We start from the raw sequence: 13,435 nt of genomic DNA, 5'->3' as shown, positions 1-13,435 counted from the left end.
CATATAGCAGTACTTTTAAATGAAAAAAGTGCACAATACACTACTTTTGAATTCATTATTGAATTTTGTGCATGACAATGTGATTAATCATGATAAAAAATTGTAATTGTATCCTAGCACTAATACTGTATATATGTGTGTAACAATTTTCATTTTACTTAATGCATTTTAATGTGAGAGGGATGATGAATCATTTAGCTGAACTTGAATATTGTAGAAGTCTGTCTACATATTGTATTTTTATTTAACATATATTTAAATATTTGTTGGAGATCACAATAATTGATGGACCACCTGTACTGTTGCCATAGACCCCTGAGGACAGGGTATCCTGAACTAGGGTGGTGGAAAAAGCTAAATGAAAAGCTAATAAACAACTAATAAATAAATGATTTTAAAATAAAAACAATAAAAAATATGTAAATATTTTATTTATTTACCTGTATATCATGTGACCATAACTGACATCGTAAAACTTGTGAACATGCCAAAGTGTTGTTACAGTTTTGACTTCAATTTAATATTTAACGAGGTAGAAGTAAATGTTTTAGGTAAGGGGTTCGGCTGACAAATATGTTTGGGAATCCTTGTCTAGGAGGTTGCAGACAGTCTTTTTAAGACTGGACATCACGAAACGTGTGTTGATTCTTTATTCAGAACTCACTTTCTACATTCAGGATGATGGGCTGGCTGGTCTTGTTCTCTCCATTCTTGTCGTTGACGGCCTGGGCGTAGTACCGGCCCGCATCAGGGGCCACGGCGGACAGGATGACAAGGGTGTTGTCCAAAGTGAGGGCTCTACGATGTTGGAAAGAGAACAGTAGTCACATAACTAGAAAACACATCTTGCAGCGACAAACATGTCAGTAAACTACTCAAACACAGTAGCGCTGAGGAAAACTGTTTACGTCCAATAGGCTGGGATGGTAATGTTATTTGCATTGAAGAATGAAGTGGATAAGTGTTTTAGGATTGCTGGAGCTAAAATGCAGGTCATGCGTGAGTGCGTGTGGTTAAATGAGAGTCGACACTTGGAGTGCAGCGAGATTAGAGCCTGTGTATCTGTCAGCACAGGCCTGATCAGCCCAGATTAAACTGACTCCAGCACAATTAGAGTAAGGGCTCTCACAGAGTCCAAACCAAATGCGCCGTGGAATATCAATGCATTGAAGGAGCAACAAACAAGCGGCAAACAAATTGTATGCTGTCAGGCCCTCTCACAATCATATAGGACCATTACTGCCGGTCGACAGACACAGAGAGCGAGACAGAAAGAAGCTCGAAGCAGCACTGCTAGAACCTCAGATGTTTATATGACCCCTGCCTCACAAACATAATCACTCAGCGTCTCATTGGGGATTCCTCATATACTACACCTGAAAAAGTCTGTGCGCTGTGGAGGGGGAACACAATCCTAAGTGTCTAAAGCCCTCATGTCAGATGTGACATGCCGGACGATCAGCATGAATTATAGATCATCAAACATGCCGGCTGTTTTTGTCAAGCCTCCTGCTGGCGGATGAGGTAAATTGATCTCAGGTGATTACTAAGACCTTTCTAACATGGATTGCGCATACATGCGCACACACATGGGGCGGCGCACACTCAGGCGCAAACTCTGTCAATCATCCAAGGTCATCAATAAAGGCCTTTTGTCTACTTTGTCTAATTGGCTCCCGTGTTGCCTCTCTAGCCTCTCTAGCCTTCAATCACATTTCGTCTAAAGTCAACAGGGGTTCTAATTATAACAGACTTTATCAATGAGAGATTCTGCAGTAAATACCTCTGGTGTGTTTCTGGACGTTTCATAGTAATTATACAACAGCATTGTCCTCTATTTCTATAAGGTATAATAGCCTATATGTGAGAACGGGGGCCATTAAGATGACTCTGATCCACAAATGAACAGAAGATTACATGCGGCTGCTGGGGGGGATCTTGCGCCCGTCTCTAAACCATGTGATCCCGGGCCGCGGAAAGCTGTGGATTTGTGGGGGGAAGATCAACGCCGCCTCCCCCTGGGACACCACTTGAGACCGTTCGCCCTCCACAAAGCCTTCCATGTCTGAGAAACAGAGAGCACAAATCAGGAAGAACAGGGAAAGTGAGAGGACGAAACAAGAACAGTGACATTGTGACTCATTGCGACAGGAAACACAAAGTTCCAATCTTGAGATATGACTCTTTTGGCAACTAACACTTAAGGCTTCATTCCGTGTTCTTTTCTTCTGTGTCTTGCACAGAGTTGAGTGTGCAATCCTTTCAAAGTATACTATTTTGACCATGAGTGTAGATAAACACATACATGACACTTTCTTTTCAAATGGTTAGATTCCTCGCATATGTACTGTTGTCCATGCAATCACAGTGAAAATTCTGAAAATAGTATTACGGTAAATAGACAGTGGAGCGGAAAGCAGGCTAAGCACATATACACCCAGCTTTATGTTCTAAGAATGTTTTGCTAAAGCTCCCAATGAGCTATGAATTACTGAATGTTCTCTAAACTTTCAAAGAGTCCAGTTTCTTAAATGTATTATGTTTTTTTTTCTAAGTTACATACACTATAAACATTAGGAGAGCATTCCATTTTATTAGTTTGCTAAGATTATGAGAATGTTACTACTGAATGTTCTCTGAATGATCTAAAAGTAGCAACTTTTAAAAAACGTTAGACGAACATCCAGCTAAAATGTAAAAGAAAAAAATACACAAACACTTTTGTGCCTATGGTTTTAGAACATTATTAAAGACTAGATTACTATTAACATTACAGGAAAAACTTTTGTTCATAACTTTTAGAGAACCTTGCCAGAAAGTTAGCCAAATAATGTTTGTTCTGTTAGCTGGGAACTTGTTTTGACATGACAATTTCAAATGAACAAAGCAACAAAACTGCAAATCAAAATGTTTCAGAATCCATAAACCTAAGCATTTAATTTGGTCAAATTAATAATCTCACACTGTTTGCACTAAAGCTGCCTCAAATCATTATCACTTGGCGAAAGGTGTGATCACATTTACCGTTATTGGACTAAATCCAATTTTTAAAATATGAATGATAAGGAAATTCACACAAAGGAAGTATTTTCTAATGCAGATTTTGCAACTAGTTCAGTTTGGTCACATGGATTATTTGCATTGACCAACAGAAAGCTGCTTGTTTCAAAAGTGACTTCTGTAAATGTTACTACAAGTATCATTACACTATCGACAACATACAATTAACTTTTTGCTCTGTTAGCAAAATGTTGCTAATGTGTTAATTTAAGTCACTTACTTAAGTTTTAGGATTTTCTGTTTGTATTGTGTCAGAATATGATGTGACACTTACAAGCAACTTGGACTTGTGAACTCCTCTGCATCAGAGCTCCCACCCTGTTCCTGACGATGCATCTGTAGAAGCCTGCATTGGAGCGATCCAGTGATGGAATCACGTACCTGGTAAAAGAAAATCCGGAATCCCATCAACCATTGTTTGCTACTTCATACTCACAGCATGGGAGCTTGCAGCATGCCAAAAAGAACTGGCTATAACAAATGACCTGTGATCCAAAAAAGCTATTTATCGGTCTATAATTAATCAAACAGTCCTAGCTTCTACTCGAGTGCAGATCAGGCCGCAACACTCAGCAAGCTCAGGGTGTTCATGGGTAACCTGTTGAAGAAAGAACCCTTATCAACAACAGATAGGTGTCCTCAGGCAGCACTAGAGCTACAGACAATGCTTGCTGACCACTGGGAGAGCCAGCCCTCTTGTAGAGTATGAATTAACTTCTAGGTGCCCCTCAAAGCATCAAGTGTGAACTGACCCCTTGAAATTAAATGAAAATTAATCTTGCATGTTGTATTAAAATGCATGTTATTGATCTAACTGCACTGATCTAATCTCCATCCTGCTTTGAATTATGCTGCATATTCAACGCAAATAAAATACCACTTGGGGAATATTTTATAACCTCTCATAACCTTTCAAAATTTCAAGTTCCAAAATAGGGCTTGGAGACTTTTGTAACGTTTTTGTTGTTTGAATACTATTTATATAGAGTGGAGATCCAAATTAGAGAACAACGTACAATTTCCTAAATTCCGAGGTCACTGCTTAGACCTATTTGAAGTTATCCTTATAGGAGTAAAAGCGCAGTTAATCATATTTCACATTAGCAAAATTCAAAATTAAATCAAATTTAGAGAACACTTCAGATACCCAGTGCTAATTTCCTTAATTATTTGACAACACCTATTTAACTAGCATCTTAACTTTCAAGCTTTCCCTGACTTTGAAAGATGGTTAGCTGTTCTAAACCCTTCTGATGGCAGGTTGTCCAGATGAAGGCCAATAGCAGCCATGGCATGAGAAGTTGGTCGTTCCAGATCTGTGATTTGGGGGAATCGGTTCAACACTGCAGCTGGAATTGCAGTTCAGGGTAAGGATCTGTCTTTGCATATAGTGTCTCAGAACAGTCACTGAACTGTGGAAGAGACTGTAAGAACTGTGGACCAAGATTACAACAAAGCGGTGTGAGAGACTAGTGATGTCCAGCATTTGAATATGTGTTGAAAGTCATTAAATTCAAAGGACTATTGAATGCTACTACTTTTTGACTGCTGTAACCTTCAGAAATTTTAGTTGTAATCTTTCTTCATGCTGAAATCATTGCTATTCTCTAATTTTCATCACTGTGTTTACCAAAAAATAATGGGTTTGTTGAACTGCCTTGGTTATTTTGTGAAATACTTTTCTATTACCATGGTATAGCCACGACTAAAATTCCTTCAAATAGAACGATTCAATTATTTTAAGAGAAAAAAAAAAAAGTTAAAAAATTGTCGATTCTGATCTACACTGTATATAATATATAGAGTAATTCAACCAAAATTTAATATCCTTTCATCTTTTGCTCCATATCATACTAGTCCAAACCAGAATGTTTTATTTTGAACAAAAGTCACACAGATTTGGAATGAGATGAGAGTGCGTAAATGAGGGGTCTTGGATATGGGTTATTCGTGTGCTTTAAACATCTGTGATCGTAGTCATGTATGCTATTGAAATAAAAACTAAAACTAGGCCGTCATCATGAAAACATGAAGTACACAAGTGTGTTTTTACACCTACACACACTGCTTCAGTCACAAACCTGTGGCAAGACCTATTAGTTAAACAGAGTGATAAAGAGAGAGCTAAGCATGTGGGCAGTGGTGCTTTTACTCAACTAGTCAAAGCTGCCTCATTTTTACACCGCCAGCTCTTTTTCCGATACTTTAGTTTTACAAAGAAGAGAGCAAGTCTCCACTTGCTCAAAGAGGAAACTATGCAAAAACACACACACACACATATCAGTGTGTGAGACATAGGAGACTGCAGGGAAGTTTCAGTCACCAGGGATCTTTTGGAGATGCTCTGCGGACTGCATCGGAAGCGCTGCTATTGTCTTGACTGACAGGCAGAAAAGCTGTAGCGAGCAGGAACCTCTGAAAGAGGCCAGAAAACATCTGACTTGACCCCTACTTAGAGTAAGCACTGCGGGTTGCTTGAACTTTTAGCTATTAGGACGTCTTATAATGCAAGGCAAATATGAAAGAGTCCATCTGGAGTCCTGTGGTCAGTAGGTACAAAGAGTGCAGGAAAATAATACAGCCAAGCCACCCCACTACGACCAGAGAGAGAGGGGGAAAAAACACTTTGCCAATATTTATAAATATTACATAGCTCTTGAAGCTATTGAAAATTATTTACAAGGTACTCGGCTACTTGCTCTTTCTTGATGGATAATTCTGCACTGCTTTCACCAGGGATACAACATTTATGCAGAATACATAAAACAAAACATGGACGACAGGGATCGCTCAGGAAATACATCTCATTCTCATTTAATGTGAGCTGAGAGGCAATATGAGTGTGATTTCATGGCTGCAGAGGGAATGAGGCACTACAGCTCAAGAGGATTACAATCCACAAACGCTCTTGACTCACTAAAAAGAAAGAAGACAATAAATACCAGAAAACTGAATGAAATTTGTTGCAATTGAAACTGTGGTTAATGTTCTATATGTGATCCTTATTAAGCTGTCTGAGTGATAAATGCGTGCTTCTTCAACTATAGGCATCTTTGAGACCCAGAGGTTGATTTGTTTTATTAAAATGGTTTTGGAAACTTTTTACCAGGCCTTCAATATTTTCTTTTCTACTTTTGAAATGCCTTTTTTGAATAGATTTTATTGTTTTATTCTTCTCCCTGACCCTGACGTTCAATCTTCAAATACGAAAATTCGGCATAAACTGAGTATTTTTAGTGTTCATCATAGCTGTAATTTAGAAGAAAATCCGTAATTTTTTCAAATTATGAAAATATTTTATATATATATATATATAGTGCATTTTGGAAAAATAAGCCACAAAAGAGTTCTCCAATTTATCCTTAAAATGACTTTTTTTTTTTATAAAATTGAAAAATACTCTTTTGTGTAAATGTCAAAATTAAAATGTAATTTCCATCACCATCACTATTTCCACCACAAAATGCAAAATGTTATTAAATGCAATACATCATTTGAGATGTGACATTGTACATTGAATGTTCATGACTTTAAAATAAAACAAATAAATAACTAGTGCACAAATGAAATTACCTGTGCGAATGTGCATTTTCAATATGTCTACAGGGCCAAAAGTGCTCTTAGTTGCAGAAACACTCATACAGCAGTGGGAAGATGGGAAGTGTCACCTGTACTCCAGGGAGAAACGCGTCAACTCTGTACCGTTGTAAAGCCATTTAAACTCCAGAGGCCAGCTGCCCTCAGCCATGCAGGTGAGAACCAACCGATTCCCTTCTAGGTGGATTTGGGTTGCCACCGGCTCCATCTTGAAGTAGGGTGGGACATCATCTGGAGGGAGGGAGAGCGAGAGAGAAACAAAGAGGCTTAGCATGTTTCACTCAAGTAGGACGTTCATGGATCAACATACTTGTTAGTACAGAGACAAGATTTCTGTCAACCAATCCAATATAAGTCTAAGATTTAGAGTCAAGCTTAGGGCTGATGTTACATTTAAATGTATTTATTTTAGCAGAAGCTTTTATCCAAAGTTAATTACAAACCAGAATAATAAGAGCAAATTAATCCAAGGTAGAAAACAATACAGTGAGCATGATTTCACCAAGTACAGCAAGTTCCTGGATCAACATCCTTGTTGATCCTGGAACAACATTCCAATCAATCAATCAGAATAGAGATATAACTTTTCAGGAAATATCTGTTTTAGGCTTAAAATCAGGGTTAGGTGCTTCTACACTCTTGTTAATCAGCTATCATTTCAAGGTGGGACTCTTATGTTGACGTGTTTTCTATTTTACGGAGCTATTCACCTTTGCCTTGTCGCAAATGGCATGGCCATTTGTAAATTTTACGGGTCTGGCTTCTGATCTCATCTGCTTCCTGCTATTTTTAGCTGTACAAAAGAGTTTGTTTTACTGCTTGATATTGAAAATTGGTGTGTCTTAGCATTACTTTAATGTATTATCTTAATTATGAACACACTGGTTTGTAGTGCAAACAATTTTACTGTTTACTGCATGCTGTTATTCTCCTCGTTATTTACCTATAACGGTTAATGATCTGGAAGTGTCACCCCATAGGCTTACTTCTGCTTTGAAGAAAAAGGTGAACAAGTCTAATGAAAGCACAGAGTTCTTCGGATTTAAAATTTGTCAGTTTATTAAGAACCCTCCAAAAAAGCATGAGATCTGTATATATTAGTTTACTGTTAGTTGTAATAAGTGTTTTGTGTAGCTTAATTCACTGTATGATGATTGATAAATCAACTGAGAGAATGAGTTTAATGTGCACTATGTGCTGTGTTTTGTTTAGCTTTTATGGTGATTTTTTTTTTTTAATGAATGAAAAAGGACACAATAAACGTAATAAAATATCAGTAAAATCAGTTTGCGATGAGGTCTGCTACACTTATGAAAGTTACAAATGTTATTAAGGGTGCGTTCACACTTGTCATGTTTGGTTTGGTTAAAACAAATCCTGGTGCGATTCCTCTGTTTGTGTGGTTCGTTTAAGTAAGTGTGAACACTGCCGTCCAAACCCCGCACCAAACAAGCAGACCGAGACCGCTAAAACAGATGGGTCTCTGTCCACTTCCAAATGACCTCTGGTGCGGTTCAAATGATATATGAATGCAATACGGACCAAATACAAACATCATTTATTTGCAACATAATGCGGCTTAATGCCCCTTTTGTTGGGCTGTTAGGTGAGTTCCATCACGATATATACGTCAATCAAGCTGACCAATCAAATTGTGAAAGTATCACTATGCCTTTAGTTTTGGTGTCTTTGGGTTCACTGTCAAAAATGCTAATGTGAATGCTAAGCAGACCAGGACCAAATGTATAATTTTCCTCTTTGGTCCAGACCAAATGAACCAAACGAACTGAACTACAAGTGTGAACACACCCTTAGTCAAGAATAGTGTGCGATATTTTGTCTTTTGTTATTTGATTAGAATTAGTGCAGACAGCAGCGCTAGGGTTATGCAACAGACATTATACAGCTCAGTGCCTTCACGCAGTTAATTAATAAACCATCGGTTTGTTATATCTGCTTTTTTAAACCGATATGCCGATGGTTCGAAAAGTTGGCCGATAAATATCGGTGACCGATACATCGGCACATACCTAGTATATACATTATTTGTTAGTACTAAATGTTGTTTATCTCATATTATTAACAGTTTATTATTATTTATTTTTTTACATTTGTTATTGTTGTTGTTTTATGTATCCTTTTTGAACCATTAATCAATAGATCTTAGGTAAAGACATTTCAAATTAATTTCAATTCATGTGGTGATGTCCAAATGAGTGACTTGTTTACTTCGTAATTAGTCCATCCATTGCCACCTGTTAGACCCATTCAGGCTTATTTACAGACCGGTTGTGAAAAAGACAGGTGGGCATTATCACATTGGCAGAGCAATCAACCAATCATAATGCCACATTTTCTGTCATAAGTATTTTCATCTACATCTCGCTATTACCTAGTTTTGACTTATATTTGCTTTGTTTGATTTTTGATACTTTTTGTATCTGCCTAGGTTTCCAAGATTAAAGTTGCCATAGTTAGTCCATTAAAGGTGTGTCTTCAACCACATTTTGAAGAATCCAATGGAAATACATTGAAGTGTGAAGGTTTCAGACAGTGACAACACCGTGACGGCACCACTGGCATGGTGACCACACGGTGGCCGATGTTCGCAGGGGATGAGAGGAAATAGACCTAAGGAAGGTTACAGTTACTGTTGTAGTTGGAGCTGTGACTGTTTCCTTCTTTAAAGTTTTATTTTTGGCATTCATTTTGGCATCACATCATGCTTAGAGTGAGAGAGACAGAAACAGAGGCAAAAGAATCCATTAATAACGAAAAGCTAAACATTGTTTGAGAAACTGAATTTGGCCTCTTAAAATATAAAAGACAATTTCAGAAACAATTTGTCTGTTGTGATGCTGAGACGCTCTGGAGACATCTGAAATCTTGATAGAGGAAGGGTGAGGTGAGAATTTCAGGGGCCTGACTGGCTAAGTGAAGGAAGGTTTTGAAGATAACTTTAAGATGCAGTCGCTCCGCCTGCAAACCTGACAGAATGAGCTATAGTGTGCCATGGAATCCATTCATCTTCAGTCTTTCTAAAGCAGCTGGATTATACAGTCTCAAAGACAAACAAAAAGCTCTGCATGCGGAAGCCTACAGCCAGGAGACAAAGTGCTTTCATTTCCCTCACAAGGAGCAGATGATGGGACCTATCGATCTCTACCGAGTCGTTCTCTGTAGGTGACATGGATCTGATTGCCATTGTGTTTGTGGAAAGCCAATTAAAGCTGGTATTAATTGAAGCAATAAGCTAGCAAGCCCTGGAGCTGTGTTGCAGGGTTGTTAAACATTGTGCTAATTTCTCTGTGCTGCGAGGTGCACCAAAGGCATGTTATAGAGTCTATCCTCTAGGGGGCGATGCAAAGTAAAAACAGATCTCAGTTTGGACTGAGGTCTCACACAAACAAAAAAAAATATATATATACACACACAAATATATTATACATATAAACAACTTTCAGAGTGTGGCAACTTAAAATGCTGTCTGGGGCCCGTAGACAAGGAGGGCCAAAACATATTCATTCCCATATTCCCATTTTTTTTCTTCTTTTTTTCGCTAAGGTCATGCACATATGTATAAGTACCTATAACAGCAATCATTCATCCACATGCTCCCATGCATTAAGAATGGATAATTATTTTTGTCTAAAGGACTGAAACTGTTATCGGCCTAATCAAGCCTTATCAACCCTCCAAATCATTGCCATTGGGTAACGGGCTGTTTAAAACAATTCCTCTGTGTGCAGACAAAGACTGCCAGGCATTTCAAATCCATCCCCCACCCAGTCCTCACTATCCCCCACCCTGAGTGCATATCGCTCGCCAACCATGCCACCACAGTCATTTTATCCTCCAGTAAATGCACTGCCATTCAGCAAAGCCAGTGGAGAGGCAGATCCACTTAGCAATGCCACACTATAAACATACCACCATTAGAGACCTCAGGTGCAAAATTAGGCTCCACATCGATTGGCTGAAAGCAGCATCCCCCCTACAACAATATGATGGACAGTTGTGCATATGTGTGTGCGTGGTTTGGCTGTTCAATTGTTTGTGCCATCTTGTGAAAATCTCATCTAGACTGCCCGCAGGAAAGAAAAATCATGACTGAGACTTTCTTTGATATCTTAGTCGTTTCTTCTAGACAAAAATCTAATTAAATGAAGAGAAAATTGAGAGTTTTATTTAATAAATACCACTCAAGAATGTCTTATACTGTGCCCATAGTGGACAAGGTACCAAAATCTACAATCAAAATGTAAAGATTACAATATATACTTAATATGGTATAGACAATTTAAATACTTTCTCATAAAATTCTTTGTTTTATCTACTAAATTATCGCAATCATTGATAATATGCACATGAATTGTATAAGTCAATACCATACTGTCTTTACAGATACTGAATACTATACTCCATACCACAGGTGTAGGACTGATTTACTAAGAAGGTGTGTGTGTGGGAGTGGGTGCACATACTTATATACATAAATAGTCCTTGCTGAAAGGCAGGTAAATGGACATTAACAATACTGGATTACAACTCATTTAGCTTTTATTAGTCATCTGTCAAATCATTCGGAGCTATTTTCTTTTCTTATGTGGCTGGAACTTAAAACAATTATTTTCTAAACAGCCTGGGGAAAGGACTACATTATTTGTGGCTAATAGTGGCTAATACCCCAGCTCTAAAGTTTAACTGTAGGTTACCAATTCCCCCATGTGAGTGTTTTTTTTAAGAAATTTTTGAAGAAGCATGGAGATAAATTTTGATCAGTCAGAAACACTGATGCCAAAATTGATAACTCCATAATGTCCCCTATGAAAGACAAACCTCTCCACAACTTTCCTCTGAGTGAAGAAGAACCAAGACCTTAGATTTTAAACAGTTTCTGAAGAAAGCTGTGGTGTTTGTCTAAACCATTAATGTTTGTGGTCGAGATTTCTAAAGGGTTGGAGCAGCTGTGTTGTTTTAGGCCAAAAAAAAAAATGAAAGAAAAAAAAACAGGGTCTTTGTGGCCGAGTACACAATGTGGTGAAAATTTCACTCCCATGGGTTCCTATTATGTCAGACGAAAGGTTATGTTAGCATGAAATGGAGGCAGAGCACAGACTAGTTTGCAGAGGTCTGACATTGTCCTCACACAGGAAGCTTCTTGGTGCTGAGAGCGATCTCCATATTGTAATGAGAATGTCAGTCAGTGCCTGTGGCCTCTTCACTGTTTGAGCGCCAGGCTTTGATCTGTTGGGGCTCAGGCAGGGTTAAGCAGCTCTGTTTCTCACTCTCTAAAATCTGCTCTGAGTGGGCGGGCTAGGTCCACAGGAGAGCGTGCCCACAGAGAAAAGAAACCCCAGGTCAGGATGATGCTAAACTCAGCCTTAATGAGCCATAACGCAGGTGCCATTTCTCATCAGAATCTCTGTGGTTCAGAAGTGGAAGAAAAAGACAAAACTAAAGACAGGATGCCTTATGTGTTGTTTTTCGTGGAGGTAGGGGGGTGCAAGAGATAAAAAGCATGTTAATGCGCACTAGGTGAATAACATGTCCTATATTCAGGTTTCTTCCACACACTGTACATTTGTGCATGGGGGAGTTGGGTAGCATGGATTGTTAGTCCAGATGGAGAACCTAAGGGAGGTTCCTCTACGGTGAAGGAGCCCCGCAGCGGGCAGGCTGAGCTGGCCGGAGTCAGGGAGCGGTTAATGTTCTCTTCATGCTTGGTCAGGCCGAGACCATAATACTGCTGTGCCCTTTTCCACCTTGCCACCACTGGCCACCTTAGAAATGACAAAGAAGCACTTCTACCTACCTGACAGCCAACCTCGAATGGCAACGCTCCACTCAGGCTGCACACACAGAATTTTAATAGCTCTGAGACAAAGGCCACAGGCACCAGCCAGGATCCATAAAGCATGCCCCTCAGAGCTTTCACTGCACCATGCTGGCACGCGATCATACTCTTGGGGCTCGGACTGAACACTTGTTCTGCCATTCCCTCCCTTATTCCAACACGATAGGGGCCATGTCCCATTCCGCGTAATCCTCTGGCACCTGTGCATAAGCATGTAAGCCAATCCTGCTTTTCTCATCACAAAGGCTTAAAATAAGTGGATGCAATTTCTAGGCAACCTCTGGCTTAAAGGTGTTTTTTAAGTGGTGCCCTTTTCTGAATCATTGTAGAACCTTGGGGTAATGGTCAACTCTGATTTGTCTTGCCAAAAAGAGCACAGCACTTCTTGTAGTGCCTGTAGTGGCTGTGCCCCTAGCCTTCAGGTGCAGTACTGGAGAAATCAATGTACGTGTTTGTCTGTCTGCTGGACCAGGTGAGTGTATGAGACTGGCACAGGAACAATCCTGCTCTACGCTCCTGGTCCTTGCTGAAGGTCAGCCTGATCTGTCACTCTCAGCAGCGGTTGTCACAGTGACAATGACACCCTGCCGATTTACACTTCATCAACTCTCCAAGCGTGCAAAGTGCCCTCCACCCTGTCAGCAAGGTGAAGAGCCCCATTACCCTGCAGGCCAAATAAGCATGTTGCCACATTAAGACAAACACAGATGCAACAGCAGTGTGGCCGCAGCACTATCGTCACCATCACATACGGCGTTCCGAACCACATTACTGCGTATCGTATCTGATTGGGTATTTATGGCTGGTAAAATTACATTTGTGAGACACAAGGGTGGGCGCTTCAGCAGTGCCAAGGGTTCTTTTGTTTAGGCAGATTGTGATAGCACAAAGAAAGAGAGAAAAAGCTTATTTTTTACTGTT

At 39.4% G+C, this 13,435-nt stretch overlaps 1 protein-coding gene across 3 annotated transcripts in view; it reads right to left on the bottom strand.

The window, feature by feature from the left end:
• Positions 1-13,435, bottom strand: part of LOC132151563 (protein sidekick-2-like) — a 135,345-nt gene that overhangs the window by 53,502 nt on the left and 68,408 nt on the right. For all 3 annotated transcript variants that reach the window (XM_059559754.1, XM_059559763.1, XM_059559773.1), the window contains exons 2-5: positions 6,729-6,888; positions 3,335-3,441; positions 1,918-2,065; positions 665-798 (exon numbers count right to left, since the gene is read on the bottom strand). In XM_059559754.1, coding sequence (XP_059415737.1) covers positions 665-798; positions 1,918-2,065; positions 3,335-3,441; positions 6,729-6,888 — 549 coding nt within the window. The remainder of the gene's footprint in view (positions 1-664; positions 799-1,917; positions 2,066-3,334; positions 3,442-6,728; positions 6,889-13,435) is intronic.

Source organism: Carassius carassius, chromosome 1 (assembly GCF_963082965.1).
Source record: "Carassius carassius chromosome 1, fCarCar2.1, whole genome shotgun sequence".
NCBI classification, from domain to species: Eukaryota; Metazoa; Chordata; class Actinopteri; order Cypriniformes; family Cyprinidae; genus Carassius; species Carassius carassius.
Note: the sequence above shows the minus strand (reverse complement) of the source record. Positions and strands in the feature narration are given on the sequence as shown.